The sequence below is a fragment of the Gambusia affinis genome, linkage group LG15 (genome assembly GCF_019740435.1).
Source record: "Gambusia affinis linkage group LG15, SWU_Gaff_1.0, whole genome shotgun sequence".
Lineage (NCBI taxonomy): Eukaryota > Metazoa > Chordata > Actinopteri > Cyprinodontiformes > Poeciliidae > Gambusia > Gambusia affinis.
The window spans coordinates 24,816,159-24,839,535 of record NC_057882.1 but is presented as its reverse complement, the minus strand read 5'-3'; the positions used below and the strand labels follow the sequence as shown (position 1 = coordinate 24,839,535).

Sequence of the window (23,377 nt, the reverse complement as noted above, 5' to 3'; positions counted from 1 at the left end):
CTTTTTTGTAATACATAGGAGCTTCCTTTTAAAACATATAGGCTATATCTTAGTGTAGTTTCTACCAGTTGTTGTGTTTGACTTACATTGACTACCTTCAAATTTGTTTTTGCACGTGACAAGTGTGAGCAGTGATGATTCTGGATCCCGTTTCTGGTTTTGGTGTATCTCAGCGAATCACACATACTTTTGTTGCTTTTATTAGGCTTGGCTGAAACGCCACTCCTTGTGCCACACTGATGCTTTGACAGTGTTTCCATAGCATGTAGATCACTTCACAGGTATGTACCATATTTACCTAGGTTTGATCTCTGGGCACTGGAAATCAAAGTTATATTCTATACTTACACACCAACATATATGTACATAGGTACATATATGATAGATATACTTTGCAAAACAATATTAGTTTATTTGCTTTTTGGTTAAAACATGAGCTTCTTATAAAAACCTTCATCACACACTTGAGTCTAAATGCAACAATACGGCTGTAAAATTAATCCAAAGTGTTTCATAATTTATATTTTGTCCCTAGATGATAAGATAAAATTTCTAAAGCACATTTGAAAAAACTAGCACATTTAAAGCACATTTTTTCAAATGTGCTTTAAATGTGCTAGTGTAAAATGAAAAAATAAAAAAATAATTTAAAACACAAATGAAATCAATGTAGTTATTAAAGAATTGAAATGAAACAAAAAAGAAACTGGAATTAAAGCAGCAAAAAATTCAAACTACACTGAAGCAAAAGCCTCTACACTGGAGGAGGTCAGACAAACAGAAGCCTGGACTTATTCATGTCATGTTTTTTGTATAAAATTTTAATTCCCTGTTTGAGCACCGTGTCCTGACATATTCTCAACATTTAAACAAATTTATGTTTAAATGGGTCATGGGTCATGTCTCAGGGGTGTCTGGATGTCCCTCCTGGTCCAGTTTCCTCTGTCACTCAGTCACAGGCCAATGGAAATGCTTGACTAAAATGTTCCTCTTAGTTTTGCTGTATGAAATCTGTTTGTGTGCATCTAGTCAAACTTTATCTCTCCTCTCACAGATTATGATTGAATTCTGCGCTGGAGGTGCTGTGGATGCTAACATGCTAGGTAAACCCTCTGTGTTCTTTTTAAGGCTCCACCTTTCTCACCTGTGCTGATCTCTCAGTAGAAACGTTTTATTGTAGCTACTCTTCATGTTTATTCTTGTATTAATAATAATATTTAAATTAATCTCTGGCACTGCATAGCTCAACACAGTCAGACTTATTGGGGGTCATTGAGTGTGGGAAACCCCCTCTGCCTGTTTTCATTGGATAATTCCCCTCCTAATAACCCAGTGTGCAGCTCTGTGAGGCTAACCAAACACAGACAAAGCAGAATAAAGTCTGTGGGCCTCCACTGACTTCAATGTGTGACATCTTTATTTTTTTTTTCTAATCTAGCATTACTTATCCAGCAACACCATCTGATCTGAAATCACAGGTTTACCTTGTGATGTTTTCTCCCATGGTAGCACAGTAGCTCAGTCCTCACGATTTAATTTAATCATGATAGTTCACAGGTTACATATACACTTTGAAGGTCTCCCTGCAGGTCTGAAAGCTGCTTCATTTTATTTTTACTTCTGGTCTTTGCTCTATAGTGAAGCTGTGTATCTCTTCTCCTTTGCCGTTTGTTAGAGTTGGATCGTGGACTAACTGAGCCACAGATCAGAGTCGTCTGTCGGCAGATGTTAGAGGCTCTAAACTACCTCCACCATATGAAGATCATCCACAGAGACCTGAAGGCTGGCAACGTCCTCCTCACCCTGGAAGGGGACATCAAACTGGGTAAGGGTTCCATTGTTGCTCCTTTCAATGTTAGTTTGGTCATTTGCGTAATACTAGAAATCAATATGTTTTTCACTGTTTTGCCAAGTGGCAACGTTTTGATGCCCATTGCAAGCAAAATGTTGGTATATTTTCTACTTTTTGTCACATTACAACCTCAAACTTATCAGACATTTTTAAAACACACCAACACAAATTAGGCTAAGGTGTAATTTTAAAGAAACTAAAAAGTGTTGCCCATTCTTTTTTGAGAAAAAAGCTCTAGTTCCATCAGATTAAATGGAGGATGTCTGTGAATGTCAGTTTTCAAGTTTTGCTGAGTAGATTTAGATCTGGGTTTTGGTTTTGTGTTTCAAGCAACAGTTACATATTTCAGGCTGTTTTTCTGCATGGATCCTTAGCCTGGTGTTAGATTATGTATTTAGCTCCTCCTTTCCTTCCCACCAATTCTAAGAAATATGTCTTTCCCTGCAGAAGATGGCAATTCCCATAGCACCATGCTGCCACCAACACTTCTATGGTGGGGATGGTGTAATCAGGGATTATGTGCAATGTCAGTTTCCCACCATACAGGGCAGGAAGTTCAGATTTGCTTGTATCGCATTTGTCTACACATTTGTCTTGTTCTCTGCATGTCTTCTGGCAAATGGCACATAACATAAATAAAGCTCAGATTTGTGGAGTGCTGCACTGTTACGATTCTCCCACCTGAGCTGTGGATCCCTGCAGCTCCTTCAGAGTTATCCGGGCCTCTCGGCTGCTTCTTTCTCATATTATGTGTGTTATTCCATCAGATAAAATCCGAATTAAATACATTGAAGTTTGTTTTTGTAACATGGCAAAGATGTCAAAAATGTATTTTGATATTAATAGTTTATTTAGAAAAAGATTCTTTTCTTTGCTACATTTTATGCTGAACTCTTGCAAAGTTACACAAGTGTGAGAGGAATTCCTACAGAAACCCCAAATTCTTGCTACACATGGACTATTATCTTCAGATTCCCGCCCTCCCCACACACACATGCACACGCCCATACACACACACATACAGAGCTGCAACCCCTCCTGCAGCACTGCCAGAAAATCATAAGAGAGCATTGTGTGGGAAAACTGCATTCTGAGAATGTTTCCTATATTGACTCTTTGAAGAGTTCTTCACATTCTCCACATCGCACAGCAGAGGTTGTTGACCCAACCCAAAGGCTAGTGTGTTTTGGATTAAAACATGATTTTTCAGAAAAGAACAAAATGCTGCATCAAAAAGCTGTAAGAGTTCAGGAGGTCAGCATTTGCATCCAACTTCACAACAGATTTACTTGTTGTTTTAAATACCAGGATTTATTTTTGCAGGACTGAGTGAAGAAGTGGAGCTGTGAGAACTCATAATGTGTGTCATTTCCTCCTGGAACCAGCTTTAGTATTGGTTTTGTTTTGATTTAAAAAAAAAAAATCTTACCAGTGAATCATTTTGTCAGTCATGCTGGTCTCACTGAGCCAAACTCAGTGCCCAACATTCCTCCCCAGTGCAGCCACAGTTAGATTTAATCACTGGGAGTTGCCTCTTCAGGCTCATTATGTCATGACATAGACACATTTACAGTCTCCATACTTATCTAGCTACATGTTAATTCAAACAAGCCAGCAATTAAGAGTTTCTGAGGTCAACTGAGTGCATCAAAATGTACCAGTGGAACACAACATTAAACTTATGCAGCAGATCTCAGTAATTAATCTGCATCTATAGTCGCTTTCAAAAATATTTATACCTGTTGAAACTATTCATGTTTTGTAACAATCACCATCTTTGTTGGATTTGATTGAGATTTTATTTGCTAGATCATTATGAAGGCTTGTATGTCAGAATTAGTAAAACTATACATATTTACATCAATCAATCACCATGATATGCATGTCTATCACAAAAAGATATTTTAAAAACAAAAAGAACATACCCAACAATTATATCAGTAGTATTGTGAAACATGAAAGAGTGTGAAAATACAGCACTTCAGAGTATTTGTTTGGCAGGACAGGAAGGTCCATGGCTCTTTAAACTGCAATGTGTAAAATGCTGTGAGCCTTTTCAGGCCCTATAATAGAACATGTGAGTAATTAAAGGAGAAACCCTGTTGTGCAGACTCTGAAGGCCTCTGCCAAACATTTCTGTTCTCTGACTGTGCCACATTCTTGTGAATAAACTCAAAAAAATAGAAGAAAAGCAGTAATAATCAGGGAACATAGTAGCCCTGTAATCTTAGGGTTTTTCAGGGAATTGGGGTGGTTTTGTATGGAAAACAGACTATAAATTCAATCATATGATTTTCTCTCTCCTCCAAGGAATTCATGACAACTTTAGATTTACTATTTGTCTATAGCTATGTTCATTTGTTCCTTCATTCTTCTCTTTTTGCAGCGGATTTTGGCGTCTCTGCTAAAAATACAAAAACCTTGCAGAGGAGAGATTCTTTCATTGGGACGCCATACTGGTAAGACACTCAGCATCTTAACAGAGCAGAGGAACTCTGAATATCAAATATCATTTGAGAAGCTTGTGTGCTCTTGTTTCATACATTATGTTAAATGCTTTGCAAACATGTTAAAACTTAGTTCTTTAAAACAGCCTCTTCTAACAAAGTTCCACAAATCCCTAGGAAAGATGTACAAGAGAAATTCTTTAATCCTAGAAGTACAGTATATATTTCACCATTTCTTAAAAAAAGAGAAACAAATATTTGAGAAGAGTTATAGGCACTAAAATTATAACACCTCAAAAAATTCCTTTGAAATGTAACTGATGATGTTATCTTTTAATTTCATGGAAGTGACTTAGACATTTGTGTTTATAGACCAGATGTGTGTTGATGCTTTTGAGTCAGGAAGTTTTGACACCAGAGTAGCTTCTCTCCTAACCATACTCATGTCCACAGTCAGAGTAATGAATCCAAATTTTAAACGACTAGCTCATAAAATTCAGGGTTCAACGTCTAACCAGCAACAACAAAACAGAAAAAAATATTAGTAGATCTCATAGTTTTATATTTTAGGGTTTATTATCCTCTTTAAAACCTGTTACTGTGATCATTTTGCTGCTCTCTTCACCATGAGATGTATGTATTGAAAAGTGCATTGCATTGTACTTACACAGTGCATGCAAATGTTTGAGCTTTAAAGGAAATAAAGTATGAATTAATAGTTTGTCAATAATCTTCTTATGTCAAGAATCATTTTTGGTTGACAGCAAATGACCAAAAAAAAAAAAAAAAGCCTAGGTGGATCATTTTTAAAAATGACCAACTTTTCAACTCAAATAACTTTTGAAATATCTTTTTTTTCTTCCTTTTTGAGGTAAACTTTAAATCAGTCAAGATAGATGAAATAAAAAATGCTTAAATTTTAGCACTTCTTTAATATTGATTGGAAAATGAATCATCTCAGTAGTTCTCTTTGAGCTGCTGCAGTTCTCTGTTTGAGAACCAGGAACAGTTTCTGCATGAACCTTGTTCTACGGTGTGATCCTCTAAGTGAATATTTGTTGCAGCTGTTAATCAATGACTAGTGCAGGTTATGATCCATTGATGATGGCTGATAAGAGAACCAGCGCAGTTCATATTAAGACGTAGTTGGAAATCCATGTTGTACATTGGTGCTGTTTAAAATGAATTTTGGTTCTTACTTTGTCTAAGAAGAGAAACGTTTCACTCTTCAGTTTTATTTCATTTCTAAATTAAGTTTAATCAAATCTGCTGCTTGGTTGCAGAATTGCTTCTTTTTTTGCCAGGTGGAATTATGTTTTTAGACGTTGCTGCGCTATGAAAGGAAACCAGTGATGAATGTTTGATTTGCTTGCTCCAGGATGGCTCCAGAGGTGGTGATGTGCGAGACGATGAAGGACGCTCCTTATGACTACAAGGCAGACATCTGGTCTCTGGGAATCACGTTGATCGAGCTTGCACAAATCGAACCCCCTCACCATGAGCTCAACCCAATGAGGGTCCTGCTGAAGGTCGCCAAGTCAGAACCCCCAACCCTGGATCAGCCTAGTAAATGGTAATGATAGCAAATCTGGAAAGTCTGAATATAAAACCTCAAAATTGTTTTAATCTTCCAGTGTTAAGGAAGTAAACAGCCTGGAGGAGGAACCAGAAATATATGTGATTGTATTTTTTAACAGTAAAAAGCTTCCTGCTTGTTTTTGTTTCGAAATCTCTGAAATCTCCACCTACAGTGGAAAGTACAACAACAACGTCCCGAAGAGGCGGGGCTTACACAGATGCCAAGCCGTATCTATTCCTGTCAGTTTTATGAGTCTTAATGTTCTGTTGTATCTAAGTTTATTGCAGTTATCAGTGACAAGTTGCTGAGTCATCACACTTAGTGGATATCTGTGAAGGAATGATTTGCTTGGGTCAACATCATGCATCTTCTTCAGATTTTTGTTGTGTTGCAACCACCTTTCTTCTGCCGTTTATCTCCCCTCTTCTTACTAACCGAAGCTGTTTCTATGTTTTTGCTCTAGGTCGAGGGATTTTAATGACTTTTTGAGGAAAGCTTTGGATAAGAACCCAGAGAGTCGCCCCAGTGCAGCACAGCTGTTAGAGGTAAGGAGCAATAAAAGTGTGCAAAGTTACAATCTAGTAAAGATTATGCAAGGTTGCACTTAAGCATATGCCATAATTTTGCCCTTGTTCTTTTCTTATCCTGACTGAACAGAGTCAAGTTCAGTAATATAAATGCAATGATAAAAATATCCAATAAACTGATGATTGTTTCTATTTTTCTAACTGAACAAAGATAATTAAATGTTGCATTTATAAAGAAAAATCCCTTTTTAGGGCATGTGTTTATCAGCGGTGCCAACAAATATGACTGCTTAAAAGAGAGGATTAATACTATTTATTTTTTTTATTTTTATTTTTAATTTTTTCCCCACCAGGGGGTCTTTTTGTGGGCTCTAGTGTCCCTTATACAGCAGTGGGCTGACAGGAAAGGGGGAAGGAGAGGAGGGAAGACATGCGGCAAATGTCGTCGGGTCCGGGAATCGAGCCCGCGACGGCCGCGTCGAGGACTGAGGGCCTCCAGGCGTGGGGCGCGCTACCCGCTACGCCACTGGAGCGCGTCCCGGATTAATACTATTTATGTGCTAAAAATGGTTGTACTAATTTTAAGATTAAATCTTTACAAAACCAATTACTTGTAGTGAATGGCAACTCAAATAAATGTGCCTGTATTAATAATTAGAACGGGTTGGAAATACTTTTCCTATGAAACAAACTCAGATTCTCTCTGTTAGTCAAAGTTCCTGTTTTCAAAATCATAAGTAGAGAAAATCAGAGAAACATAAAGATGGGTGTGGATTAAAGGAGGGTAGCATCAGTTGAGATTCATTCCCCTCCTCAGCTGCACCCCACAGCTGAGGAGGGGAATGCCAGCTATTTACAGGCCCACTGTGAGCCAGCAGTAGGGCAGGACCACCTTCTGTATGTCAATTAGTGGGAGGAAGAGATGAAAAATCCAAGACCCAGGCCCGACGGGAATTCTGTCTGTTCTCCTGCAAGGGGAAAGAGACGGGTGTGGTGCAGCTTTTTGGTCCACTGCTGGACGTCTTAGATGTTTATCGGGCCTTCTGCTCCCAACGCTTTAGGATGCTTACATGGTGAAGGTGGTATTGTCCGGTGATGTCACTCCATTGGGAATTATGGTAGTTTAAGACAAGTTTTAGGTTACGTTCTCCAATTCAGATACCCACATCTTTGATAAACAGAAGAGATTTGGAGTGATTTCATGGAAATTGGGATGAATCATAGATAACGGCGTCTGGAGTGCAGATTGAACTATAAAGATACTTGATTATGAAATAAATGAAAGGTTACAAGTCAGCGTCATGAAGCTTTTCATGGGAAATGGGAATAAATCATCAGTTTAACTCTGGTCTTGTTTTAACTATCCCACATGTTTTCTTGTAAAGAATGTATGTAAAACATCATGAAACATTATCCGTCACTTTGACTCTGTGGCTGGCTGCAGACCATCTGGATGACTGGTGTTCCCTACGATGCAAGCAGCTCCTCCTCCCTCAGAGTTTCTCATTTTATATAGTGTGCATAATCTTTTTAAATTTTATAATGTGTTTTTATTGTAGATACAACAATCCCTAAAGAAAAGTAGTCAATGTTGATTATGTAGAGTAGTAAGAAATGAAGCAGTCTACTCTGACAGAAATTCCAGACCTTTTTCTTTTTACTTTAGGTTACTTAGGCTAAAATAAAAAATTTCCCTGACCCCAATCTAAACCTGATTATAACCTCAGACCAGAAAATAGCTGAGCCACCCTGCAAAAACCAGAGGAGTGACCTACTGCTACTAGAAACTCGTTTTTTTTCCCTGAATAATTCAAAGGTAACTGCATGCATATAACCCAATGGGCCATATTGTTCATGTTGGACCTTCTCACTCCATGCATGTCAAGCTCCATCCGCTTTGAGTCAGGCACAGTGAAAAGGAGTAGATGGAAAGTAAATTATAGTGCAGTATTTTAAAAAAAGAAAGGCTAGTCTTGGCCTATCAGTTCTGCATTACTTTATTATTAAAAGTTGAAGAAATTTATTTTTTTCTGAAGAGTTTTTGGTCATCATGTATTGGCAGACAACTGGTAGGTGCAGAACTGTAAGTTGGAGAGAAAAATACAATTTACACTTTGACAGTAGTTATAAACTTGGGAACAGCATGGTGGAAGGTGTACACTGACAGATTGCATGTTGTTCACAGAAGCTGAAGAGAGCAGTGAGGAACATAAACTCGTTGTTTTGGATAAAAATTTTCTAGCATACAGTGACAGAATCACAGATAGACAGCAGGTATTTGTTAGAAACACCTGATACTTATCATTTCTCAAGCCATGCATGTCGAACTATTAGACTCAAATATTGCTAATATTTAGTTCTGTAGATTATTAGGTGTAGAATACTTTAAACTTGGTCTGTTTTAAAGTTTGGACAAGGCTCTCCAAACGTGGAGGTCTTTTTGTCCTGACATGTGGAACCTGCCAGTCATGAAATGCCTCTTGAATGCATAAACCTGCTTTAGGTAATGCAACAGTTTATTGCTCATAAAGATAATCTTCCTGTGAGTGTGTCAAAAGCATATATATTGCATAACCAAGATGTATAAAGTAAGAATGATTGCATATGATTTTCTTACATTTTGTTCTTAAATAAAACTTTTCAACTTGAGGCAGCCAGTTCAAATGTGCAGTGGCAGCTTTAGAACAGAACGACACTCAGTGTGTGTGCTGGCCATTAGACAGGAGCTGACTGCTGTTTGTCATTTGAGCCGGAGCCCAATGCACTTCTTGAGGACAAAGCCTGCACATAAACAAGTGTGATGGTGCACAACAGCGCGTGAAAACCAAGCGTCTACACACTGCATGGTCCAGCACCGCCTGCAGCCTTTTCCCCCTTTGTCAGCTGTTCCAATTAAATTACCCTCAAGTACAAAGTCACTGAATAATGAATGACTGCAGCATTTACCTTTCTAATTTAACTTTTTATCTTCTTTGCACTGCAATTAAGCTGTATTCTGTTCTGAACAATAGCATCAGAGAGAGTTTTATTGTGATGCTGCATCAGCAGCAGCATCACAATAAAACTTTCAGGGAGTAAAGCTTTTCAACTACAGAAAGAGTTTTCTGTTGCTTTGCCTGGTGTGTGCTGGCTGTTGGTTGTGCAGCCTTCCTTTAGCAGTGGCGTCCTAGTAAAAGTATTTTTCTATTCATTCTATTCTTTTTCCAGAATGATTCACATTTTTCGTTATGTTTTCAGTTAAATAAGTGTTGATTTTTAATGATCACATGATAAACTCAAAGACTGAACTTATTTTTCAAAACAGGTTCTAAATCTTTGAAAGAGTGAAAAAGAAATGATTTAATCTAATTTACAGAACACATTTTAAAGTCTGCCAGGATGCACCAGAATCACTATCAAGTAAAGACAATTAAAGTTTTACCTTTTTTGATTTTAGTTTTTTGATTATGCATAATTCAGCTGTAACATAAACCTATGAGTACGATATGTATGAGTATCATGCATTGCCCTCCAAAACATGCCTTAAAAATCAACATGCATGATCTCAGGCTGAATAACTGAAAAATAATTTGCCTGAAGTCACAGGGTGGAAATCTAAATCACTAATTCTTCTGAGAGTATCACAGTATTTAATTATTTCCACTTTACATGTTTTTTAGATTCATCAAACTGCATAAGAATCTTTACTTAGTAATTCATGCATTTTCTTTTGACCCTGGTTGTGATTATGATGAAACACATTTCTGTTGACCACTCTTCAAAGTGACTGAGACCAGAGCACAAACCATGTGGTGTCAGATGGATTGATGTATATTGATCTTCAAAAGTTAGGAAACGGATAAAGGAAAATTCTAATATATTAAACTCATCTGAATTAACCAATCTGTTTTCTCAACATGAAGAAATTATGTGGAAAACTTCAAATAACTTAAATTACTTTTAATGTAAAATATTTTTGTGCATACAGCATGAGGCAGTACTCTGACACTCTTTATTATAAAACTGTAGTTCAACTCAATAAATGTTTACTTAAAAGACTTAGGACCTAAAAGGAAAGGCTATTGAATTTAAAAATTGTCCCAGTGGACCTTTTTGAGAGCATTTCCTTGGATAACTCATCCAGCTTCTGCGAGGAGAACTGTCCTGTTCTTTGTTGTGGTGACTGTGAGCCTTGTGAGTTCTGTCACTTTGAACTGGCATTTACAGCATAAGTGTGCTTGTTTGTCAGAAATGTCTTCAATGAATTATCACTTTAAAGAGCTCATCATTGCTCTCTGTCCACAGCACCCTTTTGTGAAGACGGTGACCTCCAACCGTCCACTGATGGAGCTGGTGGCCGAGGCCAAAGCTGAGGTCATGGAGGAAATCGAAGACAATAGAGAGGAAGGAGAGGACGACGACACAATGGATCTTATTGAGGTACCATACTTCTGTTCTGTCAGTTTAGTCTTTGCCAGTGTTTTATTTCCAAAACAAGAAGTGAGGAGTGTTTCCTCGAAGGTAAAAAGCATTTATCCAATAGTGTATAAATGAGATTTGGTAAAATTTTCTGCAACAACACAGCTATTGTTTTGTCTTCATGCTGACGTTTAGGCTTATGTTGACACAAAGTGAACATGCTTACCTCCCCCCGAAAGCCCAGAAGTTGTGCTTCAGACCTGCTTGTTGTTTTATTTTACTGGTTATTCCAGTCAAGCTGCATTTTTTTCTCCTGGTAAACATTCCCGACGCTGATGGGTTTTGTTTAGTTTTTCTGAGACCGTTCACAGATCCACAGAGGACATAAGATTAGAAAGTTAGAGTACGAGAGGGCAGTCAGCACAAACAAAGGAACAGAAGCCGGAATACTGGCATTCCCTCACACCCAGATGTGTTTAAATATAGGCGCCTGCTTTTAACCTTGCTTCTGTGTGGAAAAGACTGTTGTCTCACCACTCCAGATGAAGTGAACTTATGTAAGGGTTCTCATTGTTTTGATGCCATACTGACCTTTAAATCAACCAGTTCCCAGGCCTCTAAAGAGTCCATTGGCCAGTTTGTCTCCAGGGAACAAATGTTTTCCTTTTTTAGATGTTTTTTGCACTACTAAAGTTAAATGCTTACAAAAGTTGTTTTGCATTATGATCACTTCTGACTTCACACAGCTGATCATCTTTGTGTCAAACAGGATTATATCAATGTTAATGTGTTGAAGCGTAGAAAAACTAACAATTACAGACACATGACTGAAGTCTACTGATATCAGTATTACTTGATTCTCCTTTATCTTCAAACGTTTCAAGCATTGAAAATATTTGTTCCAGAAAAAAATCAATGTCTGCATGTACCTCCTTTAGAAAATGGATAACCTTTGCCTATTTTAGATTTCCAAAAATGGTGCCAACATTTCCAATTCCAGCATGTTCCATGACGGATGAGGTGAAAGCTCAAGAGGAAAAACATGGCCTCTTGGCTGTATTCTTCTGGATTTCTGCTCATTCCCCACCTCCTGTTTTAAAAGTAGCTGCTTAGATAAACGCAGACAGAAAAGAGTTTGAAATGGTGCCTCACACCTTCCTCTGAATGTTTAGTCATCTCTGTGAAACTTACACTTCCTTCTGTAACAACTTCCACCCTGAAGATGGGTTTTGGTTAACTGAACTGTTTTTGGTTTCTTGTGGAGAATTGACTGACTGGGGAAAAAAGTTGGAATTTTAATCAGGACATTTTGAGAAGAAAACCATCTGATTCTGACGATTTGCTGATTTCTCAATGTATCTCTACAAATAATATAATAAATATTTATTGTACTGCTGATCTCCTCTTTAAGCAAGAACATTTTTTTTTGCCCAATTACAAAAACACAGAAGAGCCATAACTTGATCCTAGAAATATGAAGATATTTCATAAATCTAGATTAAATAATTTAATAAACAGTAATAGGCATTAATAAAATGCTTAGTCAAAATATTCAATGATCTTATAATTACCCTAAATTTCAAATACCGTTCATTTTAATTTATATTCTGCTTCATCCAAAACAAAGAAGGTGATTATCTAGGATCACTTCTTGAGTAACAATTACTGTAAGAACTCTTTTTCCAGTTAGTGCATTCAGGAGAGATTAGATGGCCATCTCCATCGCAGGGAAAGTGAGCATGAAGGAGGAAAGCCAGCATTCCTTTTAGTCAAAGGTTCAGTTGAATTGACTAGATGTAGGAAGTATGAATAACTTCATCCATTAGCATTTGGACTAGAAGCAAAGGTTAAAAACATTAACATTTAGGAACTTAAATCCTAAAAAACACGAATGATTCGTCTCACGGATGTATAACAATGCCTCTCTGTTTCCTTCAGCCACCAGAAAAGGAGCCATGCCAGACGAGTCAGACCAGTTTGGATGAAGATCAGTCGGCGGACACTCCAAGCCCCACCACACCCTCACCTGTACCTTTACCCAGGAGACTGACTCGGCCTGGCATGCCAGCAGAGGAGCACCAAACCTCAGTGCCTGTCCCCTTGCCACGATTTGCCATTTCTCACAAAGATCCAGAGGAGGTGGGGCGCCGGCTGGCTGATGAGGCACTGGAGTCTGACAAAGCTGAGAGCGAGGCCTCAACAAAGACCTCCAGCTCAGACTCTGGCATTGAGGATGGAAAGATTACCCCCACAATGGAGGAGGAGAAGGTGCTCAGCAAAATCCGTTTCATTTCCTGTAGTTTGTTCAAGCATTTTAAGATGAAGTTTGTATTAATAACATCTGTTAATTCCCCAGGCGGCTTTAGAGACACCAGAGAATGAACAGCCACCTCCATCTGAGACGACTACAGAAAAAGTTGATGTTATGATCAACCAGCACTTACCGAGGCTCCATATATCTGAGGAAGGGATGACTGGCAGCACAGACTCACCCACTCCAAGCTCGAGTCCCAACATGACTCCTGGGTCCACTCCCACCCCATCCTTTGCTTCTTCCCCGGTACCACAGCCTCACGATGCCCTCAACGACACAATAAGCAAAGGAATGTCAGATCGTCTGCCGATAGGAAGGAACGCGGAGCCGGCCTCGCCACAAGCCAACGGAAGGAATCACCAACGGAACTCGTTAATGGGCAGCATGGGACTGGACAACAAGTTGAGTAAACAGGAGAACTTCACCATACCTGTAAGGGTGAGTAAAAATTAAAACATAAACAATAACATGTTTAACATATATCTTATCTGGGAAGCAACTTTTATTAGCAAGACTGATTGTCTGCATCACTAAAATCAATTCCAAACCAGCTGATTTCCCAGAGAACCTTTTACGTTAAACTGTAGACATAATAGTAATAGATGCAATAAAACACAACCTGCTTTAGAGCTGTGTGTTTACTCTGACCTGTATTTAGGAGTCAAAGGCTTACAGAAGGATCTCAGTGCCTCTGTAGGAAAACTCCACCTTGGAAAAACTTCTTCTCTGCATCTCACCAGGAACTGAAACAGTGCTGCGTTGTGTTTTGGGGCGAGGGTGTTAACTGTCTGACACAGAAGATAGTCTGTCTCCCATCGGGTTTACATCACATGTTACACCTCACCAACATGGGTCCAGATTAAAGCTTCATTTACAGTCTGTCAAAAGTGAAGTGATTTCATCTCAACAATGAGCCACTGACAGTCCAAAGAGATGGAAGCTACTAAACTAGAAGCTGGTGAAGCCAAGTATCTATATAACACATTCATTCACAGTCATCAGGAACCAATGGTGCCCTTTGTGTAGGCACAGTCCCACATTCACTATTGTGAATGGAAGTTTCTATGGAGCTCATTGTCACATAGTTGTTTCTGGAGGCTAACTGACAGACACAGATTCAAAGTCTACTGTCTGCATAATTTATTTTCCAGAACAGAATATTGATGCTATAGAGGTAGTGACATCTGGAGGCGTTCATATTTTGGAAATGGAAAAAATCAACAGTGATTGAAATGTAGAGAAAATATGCTCTGCACATTAGCTGATTATTATTCTTTTATCTTTTGCTTTTTATAATATGGAATTAATTCTCAATAGAAAAGGAATAAACTCAAGAGATGGATACAAAGTGAGGTTTAGTAGCTGTCATTTGTTGATGGAGGCTCAGCTGCCAGTGCACTGTAGATGTAACAAAGCTTTCCTTCTGGACTGTGTGACTCTGGTTAGAGTTTTAAACTGTTCCCCTGAAAGTATTGTGCAAGAAAAACTTAAGTTGTTGCTCATTTCTTAAGGCCTTTAGTTTTTTGAATGCTGAGACTTGATGTCATACAGTGATGGCGGAGTCCAAATCGAAAGTCAAATTAACCAAAATAAGAAGAACAGTTGGACGTGGATTTGCTCTGCTGGATTGTAACGTGTAAAAACCCTTAAAATAACTTGATGTTATATTTCAGTAGCATTAAGTATGTTTATTCACCTCATTGTTTTCCAAAGAGTTTGTGATTATACCTCATCTAATGAGGTTCCAACGGCACCACAGAGCCTCTGACATACTGTTGTTCTTGCTTGTTTTTTCCTCATGTATTTGACTTTTTTACACAAAACAAACCTAAAATATTAACCTTTATTACAAAAAGCAATTAGTACTGCATTTTAACAGTGAGCCAAACAATTTGTGATCTGACTCTGTTAACAAAGCAAAACAATTCTACTTCCTTCACTGATTGAAAATAAGAGTCCTTAACAGATACAGCAGGATATCGAGCTTTAAACACTTTCATTTATATCAATTGCCTATAAAAATAACCAATGGTCATCTGACTGGACAGTCACCGTGAAGACTGGAAAACTGTCCAGCGACTTCACTTCAGACAGTCACGTCTGTCTCAAAGTCACTTCAGACAGAAGTGACTTTCACAAAAAGTTCTGTAACAGTGTACAAGATTTTATTGCACCCTGAAATATTAATCTATTTTAATCATTTAATATATGTCTGTAGAGTCTCAGTGAGATTCATCATAAGCAACACATTCTTAGTTTTGCCATAACAACTTTTCTATCAAGTGTTGAGGTGTGGTTGAACCGAAACTCAGATTGTTTTTCAAAAATGTTAAACAACATCATTTGATTAATATTGTTGTTCTCTTATGTCTTTTATTAAGGGTATTTAGTTTTTAACAAGAGGCTCCACATTTCCATTTAAACACAAACTAAGAAAACAAATTGCATTCAGTAGATGAGACCTTTTTAGCTTTACTTTCTTCCTGCATTGTTGACAGATTGAGTCTGGCTGCTTGTTGTAGAAGAACCCGACCAACAGGAACTTTAACAACGCTTTTGTTGTCGCACACACACCGAACACACACACAGTAAACACTTTAGACTCATTCAGAAGATTACATTGATCTGAAAGAAGTTTGTGTTTGTTGTTTTTAATTAGCTTGAAGAAAATTATATCAGATTTATTGGTTTAAGCATCACTCATAGGAATCCTCCTCACTTTGACTTTTTTCACAGGCCTTTTTCACCATTAAGACACACAATGCATTGTTTTTAAAGATAATGTTAAGATTACACACACACACACGTTATTTTAAATAAAATGTGTGTTTTAGTGTCTTAAGTTGAGAAAACAGTTTAAGTTAAGACCTGTCAGTATTTCAGAAATGTTTCAGGTAAAAAATTTAAATAACAAAAGAGGCTGGTTTTTCAGGAAATTATGGAATTGTCAAGTTCTGTTTAAAAAAAAAAACTCAGTGATGACTCCATTTTCTGTTTACTGGTGGTTCTCCATAGTTTTATTCAAAATCTGTTGGTATTTGATTCACTATTGGTTCTTTAAAAAAAATTCACACAATTCACACAAACGCAGCCAGATCATTGTAAATGTGACCTCAAACTGAGTTTCATACCAAAGCAAATCTGGTCATGAATGATACAAAATCACAGCTCATGAGTTACGTGGGTGCTAGATTTAAAAAGAAAGTTGCAAAAATATTTTCTGGATCTGCCAGAATTATTGTCATCACTAAGAAACAGCATGTAGAAATTAAAAATCATCTAGCATACTCGGGTCTATAAATCCTCCATGTCTATCCACCATCAGGACTTTTCCAGCAAGACCCTGAAGCGAACCAGAAAGTTTGTTGTGGATGGCGTGGAGCTGGAGGTGACCACCTCAAAGATCATCCGGGACGATGAGAAGAAAGATGAAGAGATGAGATTTCTGAGGTAAACACATTTTTATGTGTCCATGTTCAGGTCTTATCATATGAATGAGATGATCCAGGTCCTGCTGCTCTGTGGTCTTCTGTAAATATATTTTGAGTACATTCATTTTTGAGCAAGCACATCGCTCTTTGATAAGTGACTTTAAATGTTGCTTCTTACTTTGTTTTCAGTTTGAAGACATTTTTAGTCTGAAATTTGAGCATGTATTCACCTCTGGATAAAGCTTTGTGGATGTTCTGGTTAATGAATCTTTGACGCAGTAGTGCCATCTAGTGTTCATTACACAAAAGTGCATCTGAGTGTAGTCTATGATCGGTTTAGGACTTTTAAAAAAGGAGAAACAAATCACATAAAGACAATGCATTGTCATGTTTTGTTTGTCTTAATTTTTTCAACTTGGTCTCAAAGGTTTATTTAAATTTTTGTATTTTCATTTTGACCTGTAAAAATACATATCCTGTTTGCGTGTGTGTGTGTGTGTGTGTGTGTTTAGGCGTCAGGAGCTGCGTGAGCTCCGTTTTCTGCAGAAGGAAGAGCAACGCGCTCTGGCTGTTCTCAACGGAAAGCTGGACTCCCAGAAGGAACAAATTCAGAAACGCTTTGACCAGGAAATACATGTGAGCTAAACTACAACCTGACACAGAATCTTCTCTGGAAATCATTTTGAAACCCTCATATTAAATTAGTTTATTAACAGAAATCAACTGTAAAAGGTTTGACTTGGCATACAGGGCCTTATAAAAGCATTTTGTTGCTATAGCAACAAAATTTGGTGTTTTATTGAACATCTATGTCAGAAAGTAACACCATTTAGCATAAATGTAACATAGATGGAAAATGATACATGGTTTTCTAATGATTTTACAAATAAAAATCTGAAAAGTGAAAACCGAAGTTTAGAGAAGCATTCCATTTTAAAATATTCCCAGTTTTGGGAATCTCATAGATCACTGTGCAGTCCATCTTCTGAAAATGGAAAGAGTTGAGGGTGCAAACCTGGCTTTAGGCTGACAGACAAACCACTGACCCCTTGAACAGAGCGTGGTGGTGGCAGCATCATGCTTAGGAAACACTCTTCCTGAGGAGGGACAGGCTGGTTAGAGTTGTACATAAATGGAGTAAAATACTGGACCACCTTATAAGAAACCTTCAGAGTTGTGGAAAACATGTCAGATACTAATCTATTGTGAGACTTAAAAATGAAAGTAAAGAAAAAAAATAAAACTAAAGTTCCCAGGTACTTCCCTCTTCATCTGTTGGACTTTAAACTATTTTCATAAAGCAAGATTTTGATGTCTAGATGGATGAAGTCACACAAATAGGTGATTCTATAGAGCATCATGGTAACTCTCAGGCACTGAGTGGAAATACTTGTTATAGTTTATATCTGCTTGTGGGTCTATGACAGAAAAAAATCCATGGATTATGACTTTTTAATGTAAAAAAAAGTTGAAAAGCTCAGACAGAATGAATTCTTCCTGGGTGCTGTAGCTCTGTCAGTATTTTTTAAGTGTTTGTCTCCTTCTGGTACATCTCAGGCCAAGAAGAAGCATTTTGATACAGAGCTGGAGAATCTGGAGAAACATCAGAAGCAAACTATTGAGAAGATAGAGACACAACACGTCGTTAAACTCAAGGAAGAAACCAAACGCATCAAAACAGAGCAAGACCGAGAATACCACAAATTCATGGATCAGCTAAAACAGAAGAGGAAGGAGGTATGATTCAACTGCACATCCCTGTTTTTAGTTATTTCACTGTATAAAATTCAGGATTTAACATGGAGCAGTGAAATACATAAAACCTGGAGCACTGAGCAGCCGGATGATTTCTGAACTGAAATATGTATTGCTTAGGTTAAACATTCAGTTGACAAGATGCCTCGGAGTGAGCGTAAAGACACCTTAAAGCAGCGCATGAGCTTCTTCCAGGAAACGAAGATGAAACAGGTAAGCTGAAGGATCCCAACATGTTTGCTCAATCTTTTTAAGGACTTCATAACTGTCAAACTTACCTTTTTGATGTTTGTTTTTTTTAGGAGGAGAAATTTGTGGCAGATCAGAAGAACTTCCTAGATACAACACTGAAAATGATTCTCTCCAACAACAAGAGGGAGATCGCAGAAACTGAGAGAGAATGTCTCAACAAGAAGCAAGAACTCATCAGAGGTACAGTAAGCTGCTAACACTAGTGAAGCCAAAGTCCTGTGCATTTTAGACAAATTAGCATGATGATTATTTCATGATTAGAGCGAGAGGCTACATTATGGGACATGGAGGAGAAAAACCTCTTAGACAAACACCAGCTATTGAAGCAGCAAATGAAAGACCAGTACTTCCTTCAGAGGCATCTACTCCTAAAGAAACACGAAAAGGTTAGTGGACTGGATGTATTTCCACCTACCATCCCATCTACTGTTAATGAACCAAATTAAGTCAGGGGGGCTCAATTTTTGATACATTTTTCAAGTCTGGGTAAATGTTTTCTGTCTACAGGAGCAAGAACATATGCAGTCCTACAACCAACGCATGATTGAGCTGCTGAAGAACAGGCAGCAGCAGGAGAAAACCCGGCTGCCAAAAATCCAGCGTAACGAGGCAAAGACTCGCATGACAATGTTCAAGAAGAGTCTGCGAATCAATTCGACGGGCAGCGCCTCAGAGGAAAGAGAAAAGATCAAGCAGGTTGGTCTGCCTCTGCCGGCCTTTCTGCCCAACAGAACATTCACGAGTTGGATTGTTAGTGACTCACTCCCTTCCCACTCGCGTGGCTGTTCAGTTTTCTCAGCAGGAGCAGAAGCGGCAGAAGGCAGAGAGGCAGCATCAGCAGCAAAAACACGAGAACCAGCTGAAGGAGATGATGGGCCAGTGCGAAAGCAACATCAGGGAGCTGCAGCAGCTGCAGGTGGATAAGGGCTCCCTCTCCTCTCATTGTTTCTTTTTTTTTCATGCAGATCTTTTGGGATCTGTCAAGGGTATTTTTATTCCAGTTTCAATTGTGTGCCTATTACAAACTAACAATCTTTTCTGTCTTTCAGAATGAAAAGTGCCACATGCTGATAGAGAATGAGACTCAGAGGTTGAAGCATCTGGATGAGCAACATGCACTGCAGATGAAGGAGTGGAGAGAGCAGCTGAGACTCAGGAAGAAGGCAAGTGTTTCCCATTTTATTTCATCATAAAGTCATCTTTGTAGCTCTAAAAAGCAGAATGTTTGAGTTGTTAAAATGTTTTCAGTTTTTGGAGACATTCTGACAAAATATTCTCTGGACTTTGTAGGAAATTGAGGATGAGCTGAGTGCAAAGAAGAGGGACCAGGAAGCTTTCTTCATGATGAAAGAGAGCACAGATAATTCAAACCCCAGCTCTCCCCACAAACTCTCCAAGTTTGTGCCTTACTTGGACTCGTCCACCATATGAACAGTGTTGCGGTGACGTTGCATCTACCTGAGTTCAACAGGTAGATGCACCTGTGCAGTGTGTTCCAGGAGTGTGGAACACACTGCACAGGTGTGTGTTCCAGATGCCTGCTGCTTCTGGTTTCATTTGCTTTATTAGGAATGACAAAACCCAAAACTTTCCTTGGATTTCTATGTTGCTTTAGTAAATATTTATGTTGTAGCTACATTTTTATTTTATCTTTAGTTTTTTTTATATATATACATATAATTGAATGGTATGATGCCAAATTTTCAGTTTTTAACTGCATCTAAAAAACAGAGCAGAATAAAAAGCACCCTTCATGTTTAATGTTCCCCAGCCAGGGAAGTTTGCATGAGTGGAAAGAATGCATTCAGTCCTGGCAAATCAGTAACTAATCAAAATTATTTTCAGTCTAACTATGTTTTTTTACATATATAATTCTTCCCAGCTGTTTTGACTGTTCTAACATTAACCTCTCGTTTTTGTCACATAGCTGCCAACGCCTTATTTATTTTTCTACTGATAAAGGTCATGATCTTAATTAATACTGTAAGTTGAAAGCTTTTTGTATTATTTCTGTTTAACAACTATGATTTGAAAGAGGGATTTAAATTCTTAAGTGGGATATGAGGGGAAATTCAAAGTCTTTTGAATTGAACCATTTTTTTCTTTTAATAAAGAACAGATTATTATTTAGCTCAGTTTTATCAAACAAGGGAAGACATAATATCTATCAGATAGTGATGCTTATCTTCTTTTTTTTTACTGTATAACTAGCTACACTGGATGGGAACTGACAAAACCAAAGTAAAATATGTTTTTTATTATTATTTTGCATGGGTGATTTAAATGTTAGGTGTGCAATTATATCTAGTGCAGTTAATGAACTGCGTCTAACCAATGTGCAATACTGTATGGATGTCGCTAAGTTTAGAGTATTTTTTTTTTCTTCTTTGCACTAAGAGGAGGAATAATATAAAAATGTAAATTCCTAAATTAGATTTTCCAGTCTTTTGCAAAAAAAAGACAAATGAGTGCAAAAACAGAATTTGGTCTGCAGAGTTGCACTGAATCAGGTACAGCTTAACTGCTCTCTCTTTAATTAAAATTGATGATTTCTGTTGCTTCATCTATGTATTTCTTGGTTTACATAATGTTATTTGTATGAAAGGGGTTGTGAGTATATATGGAAATTATGAGATGGAACCACTGGTGTAAATAACTCAATAAAATCCTTTTTTAAAAAAAGAAAAAAAAAATGTAAGTGCTGATTTGTTCTTTTTATTCAATGCTTCTGGAAGGAAATCAATTCCCTACAGTTATTCAATATTATAGTTTCATTCAATAGAAGTTTTTAAATCTTGTTTATATTTTTAAGTACTTGTACTTTCTTATAGACCAAAGTATCAGAGGGGATCAGATGTGAATAAAACGCAAAAGGGAGACACATTTTTTTTATGCAGGGTTCTGAGGGTTTGAGTCAGGATTCTTCCTAAAGTAGATCACAGTGTGCATCCAATAACCTAAACTTTTTCAAAAAATGTTCCCCTGGCACAATGCCAATCTCAAATCACAAATTATTGAACCTTTAAACTAATGTCATGTTTGCATTGGACCGTTATTTAAAGTGAAGCCAATAATTAAGACAGAAGATTAAAGTAGGAGCAATGTGCAAATGTCAATGTATTTTTATAGAACATAAAAATAAGTGATTATCTTTTCAGTTTAACAGTCCAATGTAAATGTGATGATTTTAAGCTTCAAAATAGTTTTTGCATAAACTTGTTGGGGCCTGCCATGCAAAGCAATGGCAGGAACCTGTTGTTATGCACCTATTACCCTTAATGTGGCTCGAACCTACAAAAGTGGTATCAAAACGTGCGGCTTGATCCCGGCATTGGAGCTATTATTTCTCGTGGGATTCCGACTTAATATGGTGACAAAAAAAGCAAAAAACGCTTTTTGCACTCAGGACCTCACCAGCTGCTCCATTGTTGTGTATGGGGACAGACTGGATGAGTCATCACAGCTGCCAGTTGATGGCGGACAATTAATTACCATAGCAACGGAGCCAGCAACAGCTCAGACAGTCCGTCTGGTGCGTGACTCGTGATTGGTTGAGAGAGGAGGAGGAGGGAGGAAGAAGGACAGACCAACCGTGACGGTAGAGAACCGAGAGTGAGACGAGCGGACAGGAAGTGAAGGAAACACTCAAAGGAGTTAAAAACTGGACAAAAGTACGGAGGAGGAAATTAGGGCGACGTTGGAAGAGCTTGGTTGCCGCCAGAGGGACGGGACCAGAGGAGACGGTCGTTCAGTTCTTCTCGGAGGGCCAGACTTTTCTTTCTCTCAGCCTGTATTTCAGCTACAAAAGCTTCCCGGCTGAGGAGGTGGGCCACCTTTAAGTCCTCAAAGTCTTGTTGCAAGGACTTCTTCTTCATATACTTCACATCGCTGTGAACCTTGGAAGCAATGACCGCAGCGTTAAGGACTGCTGGGTCACTGAACTTCTCTACTCTCTCAAGTTCCCTCTTTGCATCTTTGGCCTGGTTGATAAACGTTTCTTTGAGAGCTTTCTGCTTCTTTAACTGGAGTTTTGTCTCTTCCAGCTCGGCCTCCAGGTGGGACAGTTTTTGGTTTTCTTCAAACCTTCCAGCTCTCTCCATTTCCAGGAGGTAGCTGAGTCTCTGGATTTCCCCGTGGAAGACATTCGGGTGTGCAGGAGGGAACCTTTCGTGGGGGCTTTGCTGGCCTCCCCTTCTCCCGTGGAATCCCATCGTCCCACTGTGGAATCTCGGTGAATGATGAGACATTTTCTCCTAACTACTATCACTAAAATCGTCGATTGGTAGGCTTCTTGAAAGAGCTCTGAACTGGTCAGTGTTATTGCAAGCAATGAAAAATATGCAGAATTGTGTTACATACAATTCTGCAGTTGATGACATCACAGCCTGTGACAGTGACATTAGAGTCTTCCTTTGCTGGTGGTGTGACATGATTCCACCACCAAATATCTCACTCTTTATTTTTGTTTACATTCAAAATAGTCCATGATTCTCTTGTTTTTATCCCAGATATCAGGGCATCAAACTCATTTCCATTTTGGGCCAGATCAAAAATCTGAATGTTCATAAATGGCCTGTTGCTCCAGATCGTACTGATAAAAAACAATCCAGTTGTTAAAATATCAATATATAGGTGTTTCAGCATTCAAAATTCTTAAAATAACATAATATTGAACATCTTTTCACACTAATCAGTCCGTCCAGGATTGTTTTTGTGGTTTTCTGCAATCATCACAGATTTTGTGGTGCTGATTTAGAAATATTTGTAAGGAATTTTTATGATATTTGAGTTAATAAATGATGTTAAATGTGATCTTTCATTA

At 38.1% G+C, this 23,377-nt stretch overlaps 1 protein-coding gene across 1 annotated transcript in view; it reads left to right on the top strand.

Moving 5' to 3' along the window:
- stk10 (serine/threonine kinase 10) overlaps window positions 1-21,243 on the top strand; it is a 40,066-nt gene extending 18,823 nt beyond the window's left edge. The window contains exons 3-20 of the mRNA XM_044140340.1: window positions 1,055-1,103; window positions 1,676-1,825; window positions 4,239-4,311; window positions 5,678-5,872; window positions 6,342-6,423; window positions 10,690-10,824; window positions 12,742-13,071; window positions 13,160-13,555; window positions 16,443-16,567; window positions 17,061-17,184; window positions 18,106-18,285; window positions 18,424-18,516; window positions 18,606-18,735; window positions 18,817-18,941; window positions 19,063-19,251; window positions 19,346-19,471; window positions 19,605-19,718; window positions 19,846-21,243. Coding sequence (XP_043996275.1) covers window positions 1,055-1,103; window positions 1,676-1,825; window positions 4,239-4,311; window positions 5,678-5,872; window positions 6,342-6,423; window positions 10,690-10,824; window positions 12,742-13,071; window positions 13,160-13,555; window positions 16,443-16,567; window positions 17,061-17,184; window positions 18,106-18,285; window positions 18,424-18,516; window positions 18,606-18,735; window positions 18,817-18,941; window positions 19,063-19,251; window positions 19,346-19,471; window positions 19,605-19,718; window positions 19,846-19,986 — 2,757 coding nt within the window. The 3' untranslated portion in view covers window positions 19,987-21,243. The remainder of the gene's footprint in view (window positions 1-1,054; window positions 1,104-1,675; window positions 1,826-4,238; window positions 4,312-5,677; window positions 5,873-6,341; window positions 6,424-10,689; window positions 10,825-12,741; window positions 13,072-13,159; window positions 13,556-16,442; window positions 16,568-17,060; window positions 17,185-18,105; window positions 18,286-18,423; window positions 18,517-18,605; window positions 18,736-18,816; window positions 18,942-19,062; window positions 19,252-19,345; window positions 19,472-19,604; window positions 19,719-19,845) is intronic.
- Window positions 21,244-23,377: the final 2,134 nt, after the last annotated feature.